The sequence below is a fragment of the Cannabis sativa genome, chromosome 2, assembly GCF_029168945.1.
Source record: "Cannabis sativa cultivar Pink pepper isolate KNU-18-1 chromosome 2, ASM2916894v1, whole genome shotgun sequence".
In the NCBI taxonomy this organism is placed as follows: Eukaryota; Viridiplantae; Streptophyta; class Magnoliopsida; order Rosales; family Cannabaceae; genus Cannabis; species Cannabis sativa.
Window position 1 is genome coordinate 12,599,321 of NC_083602.1, and position 20,168 is coordinate 12,619,488.

Consider the following 20,168-nt stretch of genomic DNA (forward strand, 5'->3'; position numbering starts at 1 on the left):
ATTTCTCCAAGGCGGACCACCCCCCTTTAACCCGCATGAGTCTTCTCCACCACCAGCCACCATGTTCGATGTACTATAATGTGTTAGGAATACAATTTTTTTTTTATTTGTTCTAACTATGGTGGAGATAATGTGTGTTACTCACAAGGAAAGGGGGGACCTGTTTATATATAGGCTGTTCGAAATGAGTTAGTGGGGGGAAAATGAACTTTTTTTTTAAAACTTTTTCACTTTCACTTTTAAGTTGATAAAGCTTGGTGCCAAAAAAAAGGGAAACTTACAAAAATACTGCTTTTTTACCAAATGTTTTCAAAAATACTGGGACACGGCAAACTTTACATTTTTACTGTCCAATCCCATTTTTATTTCTTTTATACTGCCCAGGCCCAATATATTTACTTTTATACTGTAAACAATAACAAAACACAAACGACACCTCTCCTTCGTGGTTGGGGACGGACAAATCAACACCGGAATCTTCGAAACACCAAGAAAAAACTATAAAATCTGGCAAAGAGAAAAAATTACTAAATCAACAACAAATTACTGTTTTGTAGTGTTATTTTACTGTTGTTTTAATATGAAAAAAAGGCTACGTAAATGAAATATTGTGAAAAATGACAGGACATGGAATCTATACCAGTTCTCATAAAGAGCAATGCTCGAAAATAACACAACAAATACTTGAAAACAACACATCAACAACAGAATCATACACATTGGAACACCAATTAGAAGAAGGAGGAGAGTCAGAAACAAGAGAATTTGAAAACGAAAAATTTGACATAGTTGACTATGAGAACCTGGTTGCTGAAAAAATGGTAGAAAAACTTGAAAACAATAGTGAAAAACTAGATCCAGAATTCGACATCAACAACACGAATCTAATAACAGACAAACATCACCCAGAAGAACAAGGAAACTCTGAAGAATTTCCTCACCTACTACGCACAACCAAAGCGGAGGAAAAACACCCACTGGAGGAAGGAGTATAGCCAATATTACTTCAATCAAAGTTTCTTAACCCATGATATGTATAAAAGTTGTGTAATTGTAAACATCTATTTTTAAAACAAAATGAGATAGGTGTCTGTTAGATGAGCCTTTTGGTGCCACGCAGGAGGATGATCTTACACGTGTACAAGATGATAGTCAACATTCATTTAGATTCTTTATATACATAATATATATTATCAATGACCACCTAGAAGTAAAGTAGTCTCTATCTTTATTACATTTCTGACACGTGTAACCAATTAGGATGTTCCATCAATATTTTATACAACATGACAAACTCTCCAGTGAGAGCCACAATTACATGAAGTTATAGTTTGGAATTTTGCTTCACATGGATAAGGATATTGGGCCCTAACTTCAGTGCCAAACGGGCTTGCAAACATCTAAGGGTATTATTATAAGAGAATTGAAGTAATAGACTGACTTTCTCTTCTTCTTCTTCCATTTCTTTTAGTATTTGAACATAGTACTTGAAAATGAAGAGCAGCAAACTCTCCAGTGATATTGGCTATAACTAGAAGTTACTACTCTAGAATGATAGTATTCTGATCGGGTGTACTTAGATTCCCAATCCTAAAAAAAAATAAAAGAAAACACTACTAAAACAATACTACAATAACACCAAAAAAATTAAAAAATAACAAAAACAAGCATAAAAAAATAGAACAAAAAATAAATGAAATCACACACCTCTACAACTCTTTTCCCAATTATTTCCTCAACCACATCTGTTGATTGCACAATCTTTACTAGGGATTTACCCTTTCCATAAAATTTAAGAAAACAAAACCAAAACAACAACAATACACAACATGAAAAAATAGAAAATCATAGAATAAAAGAAACAAAAAAATCAACATGCAAAATGAGAACCCCAAATAATTTATAGAGAAATGAACAATACAATGAAAATGTAAAAAAAAAAACCCTAAAACAACACAAGATCAATAAGAAAATACCTTCACAGATTTAGGAGACTTTACAAACTCAATCTCCAACTCAAAATCAAAGTCCGAGTTCTCCACAACAGTTGGAGGACATTTTCCTTAAGTGTTCTTGGAAGTTCCAGCAAGTAGTTTTCTTTTAGGGACAACAAGAGAAGTAGGGCTAGGAGGATTATCTTTCAAATTTTTCTTACCTATTGTTGGTTTGGGTTTCATTTTCTAGGGTTGTTTTGGGGAATTTTTAGCAATAGGGGATGATGAGGATGAACGTGTAATTGTCATTTAGTTTGAGGAGGAGTAGTATTATATAGAGAAAAAGGAACAAAAAATGGGGGAAAATTAAGAGGGAAGTTTGAGAAGAAAATGTAATAACTCAATTTTTTTTAAAAGAAATATCAAACTACCCACATGTGGAAGAAGAAGAAGATGAGCAGGGATTATGGGAGAGTGGATTTAAAAATATTTTATAAAAATAATAAAACCCAAAAAAGATAAAAAAAAATGTCACAAAAAGTGACACAACATGTCAAATCATCACTTTTTAAAGCACTATTTTTTTAAAAAAAATGTAGAGGCTAAACCCTATGAAGACACCTATAAGTCATATAATATTAATATATACAAACCTACACCTAATGGCAGTATACTGCCAAATTAAAAAAAAAATAGTAAAAACGTAAATATAAGCGTGTCACAGTATTTTTGTAATAAATGGGAAAAAGTTAGTACATAATGTAAATTCCCAAAAAAAAAATCCCAATTTCAAAGCCTAATTCGTACAACATAATAGGGCATGGCTGATTGTTTCGTTGGGAAGTGTGTCATGTCATGTCACAAGCAGTCCTTTATTTTAAAATAATATTTTAGTGCTCTGTGAATTGACAAAGTACAACGATTGAATAGTGTACGTCCCATTTTACACTGGGATACACTGGGTCCATATCATCATTTATGTGGGACTGCTAAAATGAACATCCTGTTACTATCTCTGTCTCAATCTTCACGCCGAAAATTACATGTCGAAATATTTTTTAAAAATTACAATTTTTCACGGGGTGTTCGTTATGGTTACAATGTCATCCCTGTTTCAAAAATATTCGAACAGTTTACAATGCCCACAATACGTTTGTTTTTAGCAATCCACGCTAGGTGACCAACACTTAGAAAATTAAGCTTCTCGCAACATGAGTCATCATCACACGATCCCGCTATCAGTGTATTCAGCGTGAATCCTACAATCATTGCATTCAGCATTGATCCCACGGGATTATTATTGCTATTTATTAGTACGGTTGCAATCACTGCTTCTCACTACATAAGTACGTGTTTAGTGGTTTCGGGAATTAAGTTAGTTGCAGGGTATCCGTGTCACTAGTAGCCTCACGAGATTATTATTCGCGATTTATTCGTACGGTTGCGATCACTGCTTCTCACATAGTATGTACTCAGGTTAGCTGTGGTGTACCGGAGTCACTATTCTTCGAACAAACTCACTGAACCCAGTCGAGCTAGGGTTCTAATGAGTGGCACTCAACCGTTGGTAGTACTCACACTATCACTGGCGGTGTTTATGGGTCCTGTGACACATAGTATGTACTCAGGTTAGCTGTGGTGTACCGAAGTCACTATTCTCCGAACGAACTCACTGAACCCAGTCGAGCTAGGGTTCTACTTAGTGGCACTCAACCGTTGGTAGCCGTACCAGTTGTATTAATTATTATTTTTTAATTTTTGACAAGACTACACAACACAATCGCATCCACAAGTACTATATATACCCCTCTACCTCTCCTTACTCCTTCACACCTCAATTTAGTATTGTTTTCTTTGCTAGAGAAGTCACTCCCTATCTGTAGACGTATGTATAGGGATAATATATAAAAAAAAATTATGTATTGTTGTTGCACTAAAGTGAAGATGTGTAAACAGAAGGATTGGTATGCACTACAACCGTGTGTTGTAGGTGCATCAAGGGAATTTCAGCAATCCAATAAATCATCTCATAAAAAATTTGGGTAAGAACTCAACTCTTTATGTCTATTTATTTCAATAGTATATTATTACAAATTGTTTCTTAAAAATTTTATGTATGTACTACATGTATATTCAGGAAATGTTGACAAAGGCTTCAGATGGGTGGATTAGGCTCGACGGAACTACTTCCAACACCGCCAAATATGCCATCCAACTGAACCTCAACCTCCCGCAGTCCACAAGGCCACCGTGGGATGAGTTTTATCATATTTGACACAACCGCCGGTGCGCCAGACTCTCGAACAAAATCGAGACGCGAGGAGGAAGACGTCAACGTTTTTAAAGTCTTAGGTCAGATAAAGCATCATGTAATAACAGTACCGATATTATAGTATATTTACAAATTCATCTCACTACAATCTATATATACAGTGTAAAATAAAGCATCCTAATTAAATTTAATTTGGGATAGAACTATGTTATGTACAAATTGTGTTCTATTGGGTATGTCTTTCTAACTATAAACTTAAATTTTATTTGGAATGGAACTATGTTGACCGAATATGTGCCATTGAGTTTCACTATTTCCAATAAGTTATCAACAATAAATGCAATGTCAGATTTTATAAAATAATTCCCTAACAAAATAATTGGATGTCATATCACTTAACTTTGTACCCTTCATTACTCACAAAAATAACTTCTATTTTTATTTGGAATGGAACTATGTTTACCGAATATGTGCCATTGAGTTACACTAATTCCAATAATTTATCAACAACAATTGCAATGTCAGATTTTATAAAATAATTCCCTAATAAAATAAGTGGATCTCATATCACCTAACTTTGTACCCTTCATTACTCACAAAAATAACTTCCATCTTTATAGCGAAAGTGGTTCCTACAAATTAATTACCAAATATAAATAATTCTTTATTCTAATAACGTATTTTTACGTAAGTCCTCACATTCGCAGCGTATTTCAAAATGTTTAAAGTTTTTAAAATACGTACGTCAAAGTCTGTACACAGTACGTCACTTTCAAATTTCAATAATGCGTGACCTACGGAGCATATTTGAGTTTTATGAGAACAAATGAAAAAATATTTTCAATTTAAAAATCTTATTGGGATATCTTTGCGTGTTCTGGTGTTGTTTTAATATTTGATATGGTATGAGCTAGGGTTTTGAAAGTAGATCGTACACCCTACTGATGTGACCTTATACGGATTGATGGTAAAATATTAGTTAAATAATTACATATAAATATCAAATAATTAGTAATATGATAGAAATGAACATGTTTAATTTTTTAATTTTTCATTTCAAATTTGAATAATCCGTCCATTTGGTTGGGTTTATCCAAATGCCTTTCTCCAATGCATTGACAAAATCATCTTCATTGATAGGTTGTATAGTCTAATCAAATCAGGTTTTAAATTTAAATATTTAATATTAATTTTACTATATCGAAAACGCCACACATCAAATCAACAAGTACTATATAAAGGTTATCCTCCCTCGTTCACAAGTTAAGTCATTTTTTTCTTCCCTACAAAATTGATAGATATATGTATAGCCTAAAAAATATAAGATATTAAAATATGTATTGTTGTTGCACTGCAATGAAGATGTGTAAAAAAAAAAGTTTTGGTATGTACTACAACCGTGTGTTGTAGGTACATTAACGGAATTTTAACAATTCAATAAATCATCTCATAACAATTTCGAGTAATAACTCTACTCCTTACATTGATTTATTTCTACCCTATATCATTAGTATTTCTTTCTAAATATTTTTAGGTATGTACTATATGTAAATGCAGGAAATGTGGACAAGGACTTCCAATGGGTGGAGTTGGCTGGATGGAACTACTTCCAAAACAGCCAAATCTGTCATCCAACCGAAGCTCCCCTTCTCGCTGTCCACAACGCCATCGTGGGATGAGCGTTGTTAGATTTGAGGGACCGAACACGGGTGCGCCAAACCCTCCAACAAAATCGGGACGCAAGACGGATTCATAACATTTGAGTTCCACTTAATTATGCCTAGTTGCAATTTTGTAATGGTAGTTGGTTGTTCACTTTTATTATTGGAAAATTTTAATGTTGAATACTTTATTCTAATGAAAATGTGAAATTGTAATGTGGTTCCTACAAATTAATTAGCAAATATAAAAGATTTCTTTATTCTAATAACGCATTTCTATGTATGTCTTTCCAACTCTGAAATCAAATTTCATTTGGAATAGTACTTTGAATATTGAACCTCCTACAGGCAGAGAAATAAATTAAATGAAAATATGTTTGGAACGTATTTCAATGTACGTCAGAAGCTGGATCTCCCATATCTCAAGAAGTTCAAGTTTGAAAATAACGTACATCAATATATGTACAGAGTACTTCACATCGTAAATACAGTATGGTATCACTTGTTTACTCAATATTTGAATATAATGAGATAATGAGATTTCTTTTCAAATGTAAACTATAATTTCGGACATATTTATTCGTACAATACTTTATTTTAATGCAATTTAAACCATTTTCTTTTTAGGAGTTGTACTAATTTTGGACTACTACCCATTCTTAATAGTCTCCGTTCTTAAGTTGTTGGGAATTATTTAAAAATTGTCCAAATAATGTAATCTTCTTAACCAAGTATGGACTATTTGCTGTAATTTTAAATTCTAAATACTCACTAAAAAAACCAGAGGATGTCTTATCACTATTTAATTTTCTGTGTACATCCCACTGTGTACTTACTGACGTTAAATGGGGTATTTCCTATACTTTAAATAACGTACGTCAGGGATTTCACAATGTAACGTCAAATCAAACTCATTACATTATCACATGCAGATCTTATGTGATTCCCTGATTTGAGTTAATTAGGATACTATATCAAAACACCAAACCTACCTACATTACTTAAGGAGATTTAATATTTTTTGGGTTCTAATATACTAATATGACCTTTTTTTTTATTAAAAATTGGACAAATCAATTAGGTAAGAATTAATATGATAGTAGTCCCTATGATAGTATTACCCAACAAAATTAACAAAACTAACTATGATAGTAGTACCGACAACGATTATTATGTCAAATTTTATTAAATTATTTACTACTGAAATGAGTGAATGTCATATCACATTTTTAATTTCACCATTTCAACCATGTACTTATTATTTGAAGATGGTGATGTGACATTTTTATACGGCCGTAATAAATCAATTGACTTCATTCATTATGTCTTCCATGTGTACTAATACTTTAAAAAGCATTTTATTTTTACTTAAATCTGGAAATTATTATTTAAATCATAAAACCGTAGGTTATTTGTTTTTAATATAAAAATGTCAAATCACATAGTACTTTTCCGATATTGCTTAGATTTTGTTTGTGGGATTTGATTGACCTTCTCCTTGTATTAAAATTGGTTAACTAATAAATGGGTAAACTGCGATTTTTCTGATTGTAGTAAGTGGATATTACCATTGTGAAAATTTATTAACTATTAAATGGTTAAATTGGGAAAAAAAATCCATTATTATTACATGAACCCAATCACGTGTACATCAACCCACCCAACCACTATATAAGTAACGGTTAGGTTATCGAAACAAAGCATTTTTTTCAAACCCCGTTTTACTGTTACCTAAATCAAATGGACCCTTACCAAAACTTCAACCCTTTTGAAACAAGTCCTCAAAAATCCCCACCGCATCCTTTTTCTTCCACAAGACCCGTAGGTACACCGTCACGGAGTCCAAGACTCCGTTCAGCCTCCATTTTAGGATGTCCTAACTGTGCAAGGCTCGATAGTGTTCTCCACGAACACGAAAAACCTATAAGGAAGGCACATTTAAGAGTCACGGAGGCCAAGCAAGAGTCATACAAACTGGCGGAACACCTCTACCATTCAGCCCGTGCCATGCAAGAAGCCAACACTTCAAGAGAAAAATTGGAGGGTATCATGGATGACATTCTCGACTACACCGAGGTCTCCATACCCACTACCCACTTCATCCAAAACAAGAATCACTAAACACTACTCCAAGAGAAAGTCCTTCACGACCAAAGTCCCTGTTGAGAGACAATAGCCCTCCGTCTCAACGGAAGTTCCCTCAAGTTATAGAACTTGATTGAACATCCGTTCAGTTTCAATCGTAGTATTTTATATATATATATATATAGTGTACCTATTTTAGAACTCATCTCATATGGCCGTTGAATCAACTTTTTGTTAGGCCATTTAATGAGATTGAAGCACTTACCTCCATTATATATAGATTTGAAGTACATTTTCTTTTTGTTTGCAGTTGTGATTTCACAATTATTCACTTCACTTTTAATTTCACAATTAATTAATGAGGAAAGTTACATTAATACTCCAAAATAAACCAAAGTACAGAGTTCATAACAAACACTCATAATACATTATAGCTTGAAAATATTAAATAACATAACTTGGACACTAACACAGTGCATCATTTACTGTTTTTGGGAGAAGGATCCACTCCTCCTTTGTCCCCAACTTCTATATCATCTCCATTTCGGTCCTCACCTTTGTCAGTCGAATAATTCACATTGTCCTGTTCGGGTGATTTATTTGCACCAAAGCATTCACCCTCATCAAACAATGAGCAAACAGAATTAAGGATAGCCTCTTCATCATTATCATCATCAGAATCCCACATGCAGGGACACTCATTAGCACAGCAAAGTTCTCTAACTTGCTGCCCAGTGAAGCATTGTCCCGTCTCGCCATGTAGACATAAAGCAAAAAAAATTCTATGAAAGATTTATAACGAATTATTTTTATGGACGCATCAGAAGTAGTGTTTTTGCTTACAGCATCTTCGTACCTACTATAGATACCTTCATTTGGTCCATTGAAAATAACCCAGTGTGGACCTGAACTCATACTTGATATATTGTAATGCTAATAACTAAATTACAAGTTCATTTCTCTATAAACTTGATGCTGGATTGGAAAACGTCTCAAGTGTGTTATATAAGGCGTGAAGGATAAGTTATAGTACGTTTTTTAGTTAGCTGTACTCCATTGGGATGTACTCCATTGGGCACATCTAATGTGTCAAAAGAGGGGTGGTTAAATCTCTGAATTACACAATTAAATACATGTGTAGACGTACGGAGTATGGTCAAATGTCAACATTATTCATCAATCTCGTTTTTCCCAAAAACCTAATGTACTACGATACTGTTCTAACAAACGACGATGGTTTAATTCATAAGAAGATGTAGGTGAAGGGCCCATTAATATCAGCCCATATATAAATGCCCAACATATATAAATGGGAGAAACTACCCATTCTACTAAAAAATGTCATTACTTTAACCAAAAAAAAAAGATCCTTACTTTTCAATCTTTATTTTCCACAAATAAAAAAATGTACTATTACTTTTTTCATGACGTACGAAATGGTTTAATTCATTAAACAAGGTTGGTAAAGGTCCATTCATATAAGCCCAACAATTTTAAATGTTACCACCAACCCATACAACTCAACAAAATTTCTAAACCCTAAACTCATACAATAACCTTATTTTCCAATTAATTTATTCAAAAGTAAATGTAATTGTACTATTTCACTGTTCTAAAGTATGAAGACAGTGGAATAGAGTTTCCAATTTTGCAAAGGCCCATTAATATCAGCCCAACAGACTTAAATGTATTACTCTACAATCTGAGGCATTCAATCTCATAAAATCTAATTTCACTCGACTCACCACTATCTTTCCCTTACTCTTCATCTCAAATTCTTGGATATCAATAACAATCGAACACTCTACTCTAGTACATTAACGTCGAAGGAACAATTGATTACTTATCAGTAAGTCCTTTTTTTGGATCTTTCTCGACAAACATTCCTTACCTATTAACTTTATCATTTAAATTGTTAATTGAAACAGATACAATATGGAGGTCGAGTCTCAAGCAGAGAACATGAATGAGGAACAAACCTACGAATGGGAAAGCATAACAGCAGAGTTAAACATCACAAAACCAGTGAATGAGATTCAAATATGTGACGTCCTAGGCAAGAGTCTCGACAAACTGGGAAAATGGGAAGCATTCTACGAAATGTACGCGAAACGGATGGGTTTCGGCACAAGAAAAGATGATGTACGACGTTCTCAAGGAGTCATTGTAATGCGCAGGAAGGTTTGTTGTTCCGAGGGTTACAAAAGAATCACAATAACGGAAAGACAAAGAAAAAAGAGACCTCATGATGTCACTAGAACTGGATGTGAGGCAGCAATACGTATTTTACTCACACAACCGTCTAACACTTGGAAATGCAAAGAGTTCAGCACAATACACAATCACGACCTCACTTCATCAAGTGAGGTACAATTTTTGAGATCATACCGAGTAGTGTCTGATGGATTGCTTGCCCAAGTGAGGTCGATGAACTCTGTTCGAATTAAAACTGCCAACATATTGTCTCATGTTGCTTTGCAAAGTGGAGGTTACGAGAGAATGCCATGTCAACTTCGAGATGTCTACAACAGGGTTGCTGGTGCCAAGCGAGAAGAAAAGATAGAGACGGACTCGGAAGGAGCATTGGGATTTCTTGATTGTCTCATAGAGAGGGATCCAAATTACTTCGTTGTATATCAGGTGGATGAGGAGAATCGATTGGCTAACTTATTTTGGGCAGATGGAAACTCACGTGTCGACTATGTGGCTTTTGGGGATGTACTAGGGTTTGATACCACCTACATGACAAATGAGTACAATAAGCCTCTCACTGTTCTCATTGGCGTAAACCACCATTTCAACACATGCATCTTCGGGTTCGCTCTCCTCCTCCACGAGAAGCTTCCATCCTATTGTTGGCTACTTCAAAAATTTCTCGAATGCCATGGAGATAAGAAGCCAAATGTTGTAGTTACTGACCAAGATGTGGCCATGAAACAGGCCATCATGGAACACACGCCAGATGTTACACACCGTCTATGTGCTTGGCATCTCAATAAAAATGCTTCCAGAAAGGTTAAAGATCCCATCTTCTTGAAAAGATTTAAAGATCTAATGTACAACTACTACGAGGAGGAGAATTTTGAAGCAAGATGGTTAGACGTCATCGAAACCCAACAACTAACAGATAATGAATGGTGTCAAACAACATTCGACACAAGAAAACAGTGGGAAGAAACTTATTTAAGGGGTTCATTCGTTGCAGGAATGAGAACCACACAACGTTGCGAATCGATCAACTCCGCCCTAAAAAAACTTTTAGAGAAGAATTATTGCTTGCGTGAATTTGTAACAACCATAGATATGACAGTCTCAAAGCTCAAACACAACGAGATTGCAAATGACTTCAAAAGCATATGCACTCGACCTCACCCACCTAATCCTACATGCTTGACCACGTACTACAACTAATGTGCTGAATTCTACACAAGAACTATGTACCACAAGGTTGCTGAGCAGCTTGATTTAGAGAATAATTATTTTGTCATAAGTCAGGAGCAAAAAGGAGAGTGGTAGATATACACCATTGGAAAGTTTCAGCATCCAAAAGTCCAACACCGAGTTCATTACTGTGAAGGCCAACGAGCATTACACTGTAGCTGCATGCTATATGAAAGTCAGGGGTACCCTTGTAGACATTTATGGGCTACAATGAAAAGATTAAACATGAGAAGAATACCTAATACTCTTCTCATGAAGCGATGGAGCAAATCCGCGAAGACAAATCTCCACCTACATTTTAACCCCCCGGCACAAGAACAACAACACATTTATGAGATGGCTAGGTTTGGATCTCTCAGTTCACTAACTTATAACTTCACTTTCTATGCAGCAAAAACAGAGGATTCGTACATGCGTGCAAAGGAAGAGATTGAACGGCTAACTCTAATGTTCAAGGAAGAATTTGAGATGAGTTCCAATCCAGAAGGAGAGACGCCACAACCTGAAAGATATCGTAACAACCCCAACATTATTAAAGACCCCAAAGTTGTGAGAACAAAGGGTACGAGAAATCCAAGGGAAGGACCGAACGGGGAGCAGATCCCAAGAAACTCAAGACATTGTCGCATTTTTCGCTCATCAGGCCATGATTATCGACGGTGCCCAAACCGTCAACAGAATACTGGATCTCAGGGGCAACAGTCTGCACACAATCAACCAACAACTGACTCATTCAATGAACACTCCAACGCGTATTTTCTGGAACCGCCTTCCTCCACACAAGAATCATACTATGGTCATTCATATATATAACTAGCTATTTTTAACCATTGATGTTTTAAGGTTTATGACTCTAATTATTTCTTCAAAAACTCTAGATTTATATACTTCATGTTATGTTTGCCGTGTTTAAGGTAATTATCTCAACAAATCTCAAAATTATAATTAATGAACAAATAAATTATTTTAGCCAAAAAAATTCAATCTTATAAGGTCAAAATTTCCAAAGTAATTAATTTTTTTTATACACAATAATAAAAATAAAAATAATACACCAAAGTAAAACTCAATATATACCAACACATTATTTCATAATTTATAACAAATTATTCTTAACAATGTACTACGAAACAAAAATGAACGTACTCTGTACGTGATATTTTGTACTCGGTACGTGATATTTTCTACACTAATTTTACTAAACAGCATGCATAAACAATTAATGTACTCGGTACGTGATATTTTGTACTCAACTACAATTCTAAAATTACATACATGATGTAAAATACCAAAATAACCCCATTCCGACAACATGGACCCACTGCCTACAGTATATTTGTACAATTAACTGCCACGAACAGTAAAGCTGTTGTACTTTTTCCTACATTAACTAACGTAAACAGTAATTTAATTGTACCTTTTTATTTTTTAATTAAAAAAACAATTGTACAACCGATTAACAAACTTAGAATAACCTGTTGCCAACTAAATTAAATAATTAAAAAAAAAAACTATTATAACGTTGGACCTACCTGCCGTACAACGGATTCCAATCCGTGATTCACACTTATGGGCACAAAATCGTTCGCCTATAAATATATATAGCTATCCAAATTTTAATTTTTTTCACTTGTTTCATTATTACGTGAATTTAAATATATTTATTTAAATATATAGATGTACCAATAAAAACTTACAATTTTCAGTCAACTAAGAAAATTTACATTTACTTTTATTAATTATATCTTTATTATAATTTATATTTTTATTATAATTCATATAATATAAAGCAGGCTAAAAAAAATTAATATATATATATATATATTTTGAGATGAAAATACCAATTAAAAATAATTTATGCATTTCTTTTAGTGTTCATAATTTTATAATATATATTTAAAAATAATATATAATATTGTTGTCTTTCCCTTTTTTTTATAAACCTGCTGCCATTGAAAAACAAACCAAAAAGTTAAACAACCGAGTTCACATCTCCCAACAGAAAAAAAAAAACGACACAAGTTTTAGGACGCAGCCCAGGATGCGATCACATGTGCAGCATGGTTAAGGTTTCTAGGGATCAAAAATAGCCCTAAAGGAGCCTCTTCCCCCGTCTCATCTAAAATAGCTTCGAAGGTGAGATAGGACATCCGAAAAGGGAAATGCTTGCTGTCTTTCATTAAAATTACATTTCTCCAAAAATTTCTTCAAGAATTACATTTGAATGTCCTCTTTGTACATGTAACACAATTTTTATCAAACAAAATATTAGATTCAAATTAATATATATTATTATTAAAATTAAATTATTATAGCTTACCTATTTCTATTATCTTTTGTCTTCATCATTGATCCAAATGTTGAAAATGTGGATTAGACAAAAATTTTAAGATGTTATCATCTCCCTATAAGCACAAAAAATACAATTTACATATATTTCTTTTCTATAATATATTCCTTACTTAAAGAACAAACTGAAATGAATTGTCTTGATTAAAATTACTTACTGAATAATAATGTAAATCTTGATTTTCATAAGAGGCGAATTCAATATTGTTTTTTACCTGTATACATAATAATTACATGATATTTTTACAAATAAAGAAAACTTTAAATAAAAGTAACATATAAATATAATCATTATTTTATAAATAAACAAACCATCTTTTGAGAAGAACATCCAACTTCTTCATGAGATAATTTAACTGTCTTCAATGCCTTCAATATAAAAATCTACATATTAATTTGAGAAAATATAAAATAATAATAACTTTATATGTATCAAAATAATTAAAATACCTTTTTAGATGTGTTTTTCTTGGATTTTTTCTCAATTCTACATTTCATTCTTTTCGGAGCTCCTTTAGTCTTTAAAATTTGTGGATCATTTAGTGAAATATTACGCATGACATTGCTATCAATATTTTTTTTTGTTAAGATCATGGGACTCAATGTTAGGATTTATGGAGTTCTTTAGTGAATGATTCTCCATAATACATTTTTTTAGTGCATCCTTCAAAGCATAATATGCAATGTCAAAACTCTTCAAGGACATTGACCCTTCTTCACTCAACTTGATAGCTTCATGGTATAACTCATCAAAACGTTGTTTCATGGATTGTATACTTTTTGGACTTTGTATAGTTGAGTATAAACTTCTTGCATCTTTGCACCACTGTTTCAATATATAATGGCACATTAAAAATGCCAAGGCCTTGAAAAACACAAATTGCATACCGACAAAGAAATCCGTAATACTCAAACATGCGACATAAACAAGTTATTGTTGTTGAATTTGAATCTCAATTTACTACAAAATTTTCTTTTCTCTCAAAGTCTTGCACTTTAAAAATTTTCAAGATGCCATCATCAAATTCTTTCATAGAAAAGCAACCAAATGCCCCCATATCCTCAACTTGAAACTTCTTAAAAACTTTGTGTGTGTATATTGTTGACATTTGTATCTCAAATGGTGACGAAGATTTTAAAGCTGGACTTTTGTGCCATGTATTAAAATCTGCATAAACTTCTTTCTCTTGTCTGTCTTGGAAATCCACCTTGTATTGATCAACAAATTCTTTTAATAAAGTTTTCTTGTTCACATATTTATCAAAGAAAGAATTTATACTTTCTGATCGTTGAGTTGTAGACATTCTAGCAAAAAAAGTATCTCTCACATAAGTCGGTATCCAATACATGCGATCTTGAAACAAGGTATCAAGTCATTCATTATCTTCAAGCTGAAATATTTCAATCATATTTTTCCAACTCTTTTCAAATTCTTCCTCTGTCCATGAATTGTAAACACAATTATTAAATACTCTCATGAAATTTGCATTTTCTTTTACAAAATGCCCAATCTTTTCAGGAATTTTCTTTAATATATGCCATAAACAAAAATGATGCTTTGAATTTGGGAAAACAATTTTAATTGCAGCTTGCATAACTTTGTCTTGATCAGTTAAAATAGCACCTGGAGCTTTTCCACCAATCGCTCTAAGCTTGCATTAACCAAACAAATGTTGAAGTAGTTTCATTTGCAAGCAATGCACACCCAAGGATTGTAGATTGAAAATGATTATTCACTTCAATAAATGGAGAAAATGGCATTTTGTATTTGTTTGTAATATAAGTTGTATCAAATGAGACAAGATCACCAAAAATTTTGTATTCATCACGACTTTAGCATCTACACAAAAAACATTTTTGAGACGTTGTTCTTCGTCTAAATCCATTGCATAAAAGAAATTTGGATTTTCTTCTTGCATATGCATAAATAGCTCAAGCATTGCTTTGGCATCACCTTGCTCAAGTGCTAGCCGTCTTTCTTTGTCCAAGTGATTCCTAATATCTTTTTCCATGTGTCCAATATTTTCATATCCACCATGTCGTTTGGCCATTGTAGAATAAATTTTGCTTGTGCTTACCCCAGCCGCATGTAAAGCATCATGTGATATTTATCGGATGAAGTAATGCGTCTATGACATGGAAAGTAATGAGCATGACTCGGATAAACTTCATGGTTATGTTCCTTGATGAAATTGTGGACATACCATTTTTCATCCAACCTTACTTTTACATGCAACATGGCTTTGCAATTTGTCTTTAAACAAGGACGTTCATTACTAGCACTAGATTTTTTTTTTCTCCATATCTTGTACAAGCAAATTTCACATCAATAAATTCTCTTAATATTTTTGATCGACGACTATGCATTATTGAGATACCAAATCCAATCAACTTAGAGTATTTCAAATAAAAAGCATTTGCATCACGGTGTGAGTCAAACTCCATAGCAATAGATGGCTCTATAAGTTTTTCACTTTCATCATTCAATTTTTCATCAAATATGCATTCACTATTATTTTTGTCCCCATCATCCGCATATAAGTTGGTCGATTCACAAGTTGATAAAAAGATAAGATTAGTGAAATTAGTTGAGGAGATTGTATGTAGGGTAGGTTAATACTTAGCTGCTATAAAAGGAAGGCTGATGGAACTCACAACACACAACTCAGAAGCGCAGAAGAGGACTGGCTTTCATTTCATCATTGCTTCCTATTCTTCTCTCTTACACACAACCATCTCATCTCATCATTTTTCTTTTATACACAACCATCACATTCTTAATTGTTTTTTTAATTAATCACACCAAGCTTCTATAAAATAATAGGTTGTTTATTTAACAAGCTTCTACATAAACTAGATTGCTTATTTAACAAGCTTCTATAAAAATCAAACTGCCTATTTTATAACCTTCTATGAAAACCTAATTCATAACTTTTTATGAAAATTAAGCTATCTATTTCATAACCTTCTCTATAAACTAAAGTGCTTACACCACCTTCTGATCCGTCAATAGTGTTTACAATTCACCAAACTTGTTCATAACTTATAAGTTCCTCTATTCACAATTTTTTTTCTTCTTACAAACATAATTATATTGTATAATGCATCCTATTTATCTACTAAATACTCAGGAAAAAACTAACCTAATCTAAGTTACCATACATGCCCAAAATTGATCATCTTGTACAGAAATAAATACTATTTCCTCTTGATCTTTGTAGTCTTTCATATTAATTAAAATGTAGTATCGACTCTTTGCTACCGTAGATGTAGGCAAATAAAATTTGTTGAACTACGTAAATTTGTGTCTTATTTTTTAAAGCAATATATATATATATATATATTTATATATATGGAAGAGGTTTCAATGGTTACATTTTTATTGTAACCATCATGGTTACATTTTTTTAAGCCATTGGATTACTATTAAATGGTTGGGATTAATTTGGAAATTAAATAAAAATAAATAATAAATAACTTGTAACCTGAAAGTAACCTAATCATTTATTTCCTTATAAAACTTTAATTAAGATTAATTATATTTTAAAATTAAATTAATTATAATTATTAATTAATTTTTTGCAATTTATTATTATATAAGGATCTTTTAGCAATTTATTTTTTTATACTTAAATTATTTAAAATTTTATAGCAAAACTTTTTATAATTTAAAATTATACACATATAATTTCATAATTTAAATTTTATTATACTTGTAATCTTAATTTTAAATTATTACACTATTTAAATATATAAAAAGTAAAAAATAAAATAAGTTGAATGATTTTTTAGAAAAAAAAATGGCTGCACTTGTTATCGATTGATTAGCTTGAGGCCTCATACTTAGTTCATATAATTGTAACAAAATAATTAAATATCATTTAAAAATAATTAATTATTTGAAAATTTATTATAAGAAGAGAATTTTAATTTGTGTCAAAAGAAGATTAATTTTTGTAAAAAAAATAAATTTTATTGTAAATATTATAATTAAATGGCTTAATTATTAAAATAATTCAAGTAAGGATTTAAATATAAATATTAATTGCTAAAAGAGGTCTTATTAAATATTTAATTAATTATTTTAAGAAAATAGTTAATTATAATTAAATAATTCTAAAAAAGGAATGTCTATTTAATTAATTATTTTAAGAAAATAGTTAATTATAATTAATTAAATCTAAAAAAGGAAAGTCTACTTATTAGTAACCTGCTATTACAGGTTAAAAAAAAATGTAACCATATAGTTACAATAAAAATGTAACCATTGAATAGTCACCCTTATATATATATAATATATGATGTATGTATATATTTAAAGCAATATATATTCATTTATAAAATGTTTAGCTAGAACCCTAAACACAGGGTACACTCATAATGCAAGGTTTGATGATGCATTGGAAGTTTGTCAAGAAATAGAGTCTCTTAGGCAAAGACCTAATGTTGGAACAATGGCTAACTCTCGCATCTAGTGTTGTAAATATGAGGCGAGATTTTAGACACGACACGAGCTCGGAAAGCACGAGCATGATTAGATATGAAAAAATATGGGTTTGGACACGATATGACACGTGCTATAAATTGGCACGACACATAAGTACGAATAGACTAGTCCAAAAGACACGGTATGTGACAAGTCCAAAAAGCATGATACGAAACATTAAAAACTCAATAATTTAATAATTATAATAATAATATGTGTATTTATCAATTATAAATAAAATAAAATAACAATAAAACTTAAACATAACAATAAATATTATAATTGCATAATTAAAACTTTTGATTTTTTTTTAAAAAAATAATTATAAAGTAAAACCAAAACTATATATTAATTTATTTATAGAGTGATACAAAAATTTGAAATTTCATAAGTAAATATTTAAATTTTAATAATTTTAATTTTTTTTTTATGTGTGTAAAATATTGTTGAAAATTTATATAAATATAATTAAAACTATAAATATACATATATTTTAATAATTAACTCTTTAATTGTTAAAAAAATATGAAAAAGTAAAGCACGAATTTGAGCTCGGATATAAAAACGGGCTGGCACGATTAAAGCACGACACGAAAACATCAAGTTTCGTATTGTGCCTACCCTTTAAAAATTATGGCACAACATATTTTTTAGGGCACGACACGACACAACATGACATGCACGAAAACATATTTTTTGAGGCATTGCACATCATCTTACAATGTCTCATGCATTAAGAAGATGTTTGGTAATTTAGAAAAGTTTGGTTTCATGGAATATGATGATAACAGTTTTTGTAACTCAATGCTTGGTGAAGCATTTGATCTATTTCTACAGATTGAGAATTGTGAAAAAGAACCTGATGCAGTCCCAATTTCTTGATATGAAGAAATTTTAGCCAAATTTAGTGTTGGAAAATGCTTTATTAGATATGTATGGTAAGTGTGGTTGTTTAGAAGAAGCAAGTAAAGTATTTAACAGTATGAATTGTATCATGGATTTCAATGATTTCAGCATGCATCTGTTATGCAAAATTTGGGTTCTGTTGCTTTTGTATGAGTTCAATTGGGTTGCAGCCATGTTGGATTTTTAAGTTGATGATTTACAAGTATCAAATAGTTTCAGGGCTACAACACTATTCATGCATGCATGGTCGATTCGAAGAGATGCCAACAGAGCACAACGAAAGAGTTTGGGGGGCTTTGCTGAGTGCTTGCAGTGTTTACAACCAACATTTAAATTTGGGCCCTGATAATATATGGGCTATTTAAATTTGGGATAATTACAAAAGGTACTATTTTTTGTAAAAAAAATTATATTTTTACGTTTAAAGAATTTTATTTTACATTTTTTACGGTTTTTTTCATAGAAACAACACAAAAATAGCAAAAAAATTACATAAACGTAACATGAAAGAAACATCAAAATAAAAAGAAAATAATAAATAAATAACAACAAATTAACAAGAGTACAACATAAAAATGCCGCATTTTCTATAAATAAAATTAAAAAATCGTAAAAATATTTAAAATTCTATGAAACCGTATTTTTGTAATTTTTTTGTTGTTTTTGTGTATTTGTGAAATAATCCCATTATTTTTTCTTATTTACATCATGCGCATTGAAATGTAATTGTAAATAGTGGATTAAATATAGCACAAATTTATTTTTTGTGACAAATTTAGTACAAAATTTTAAATATTCCATTTCTATTGGAGTGTCTAATGAGTTATTTAAGCTTCACAAACCTAAATATTTCTTTCTCTATTATCTATGATGTGATGTTTTATAAGTTTATTCTTCTATATATATATCAAGGGAGACTCTCCTTTTCTTTCTTTTTGATTTTTTATTCATGTATAGAAAAAAAATACGTTCAGAAAACAAAAAGATAACATTAGTTACGTACATGCCCCTAATACAGTGTGTTGCTCAACATG

The 20,168-nt window shown here is 31.6% G+C and overlaps 1 protein-coding gene across 1 annotated transcript; it reads left to right on the forward strand.

The window, feature by feature from the left end:
- Positions 1-9,887: 9,887 nt before the first annotated feature.
- On the forward strand, positions 9,888-11,363 carry LOC133034125 (protein FAR1-RELATED SEQUENCE 5-like). The gene has a single exon (XM_061109148.1). The coding sequence runs from the start codon at positions 9,888-9,890 to the stop codon at positions 11,361-11,363; it is 1,476 nt and encodes a 491-aa protein (XP_060965131.1).
- The last annotated feature ends 8,805 nt before the right edge of the window (positions 11,364-20,168 follow it).

Coding starts and splice junctions, on each gene's coding strand:
- LOC133034125 (XM_061109148.1), top strand. CDS start 9,888: ATGGAGGTCGAGTCTCAAGCAGAGAACATGAATGAGGAACAAACCTAC.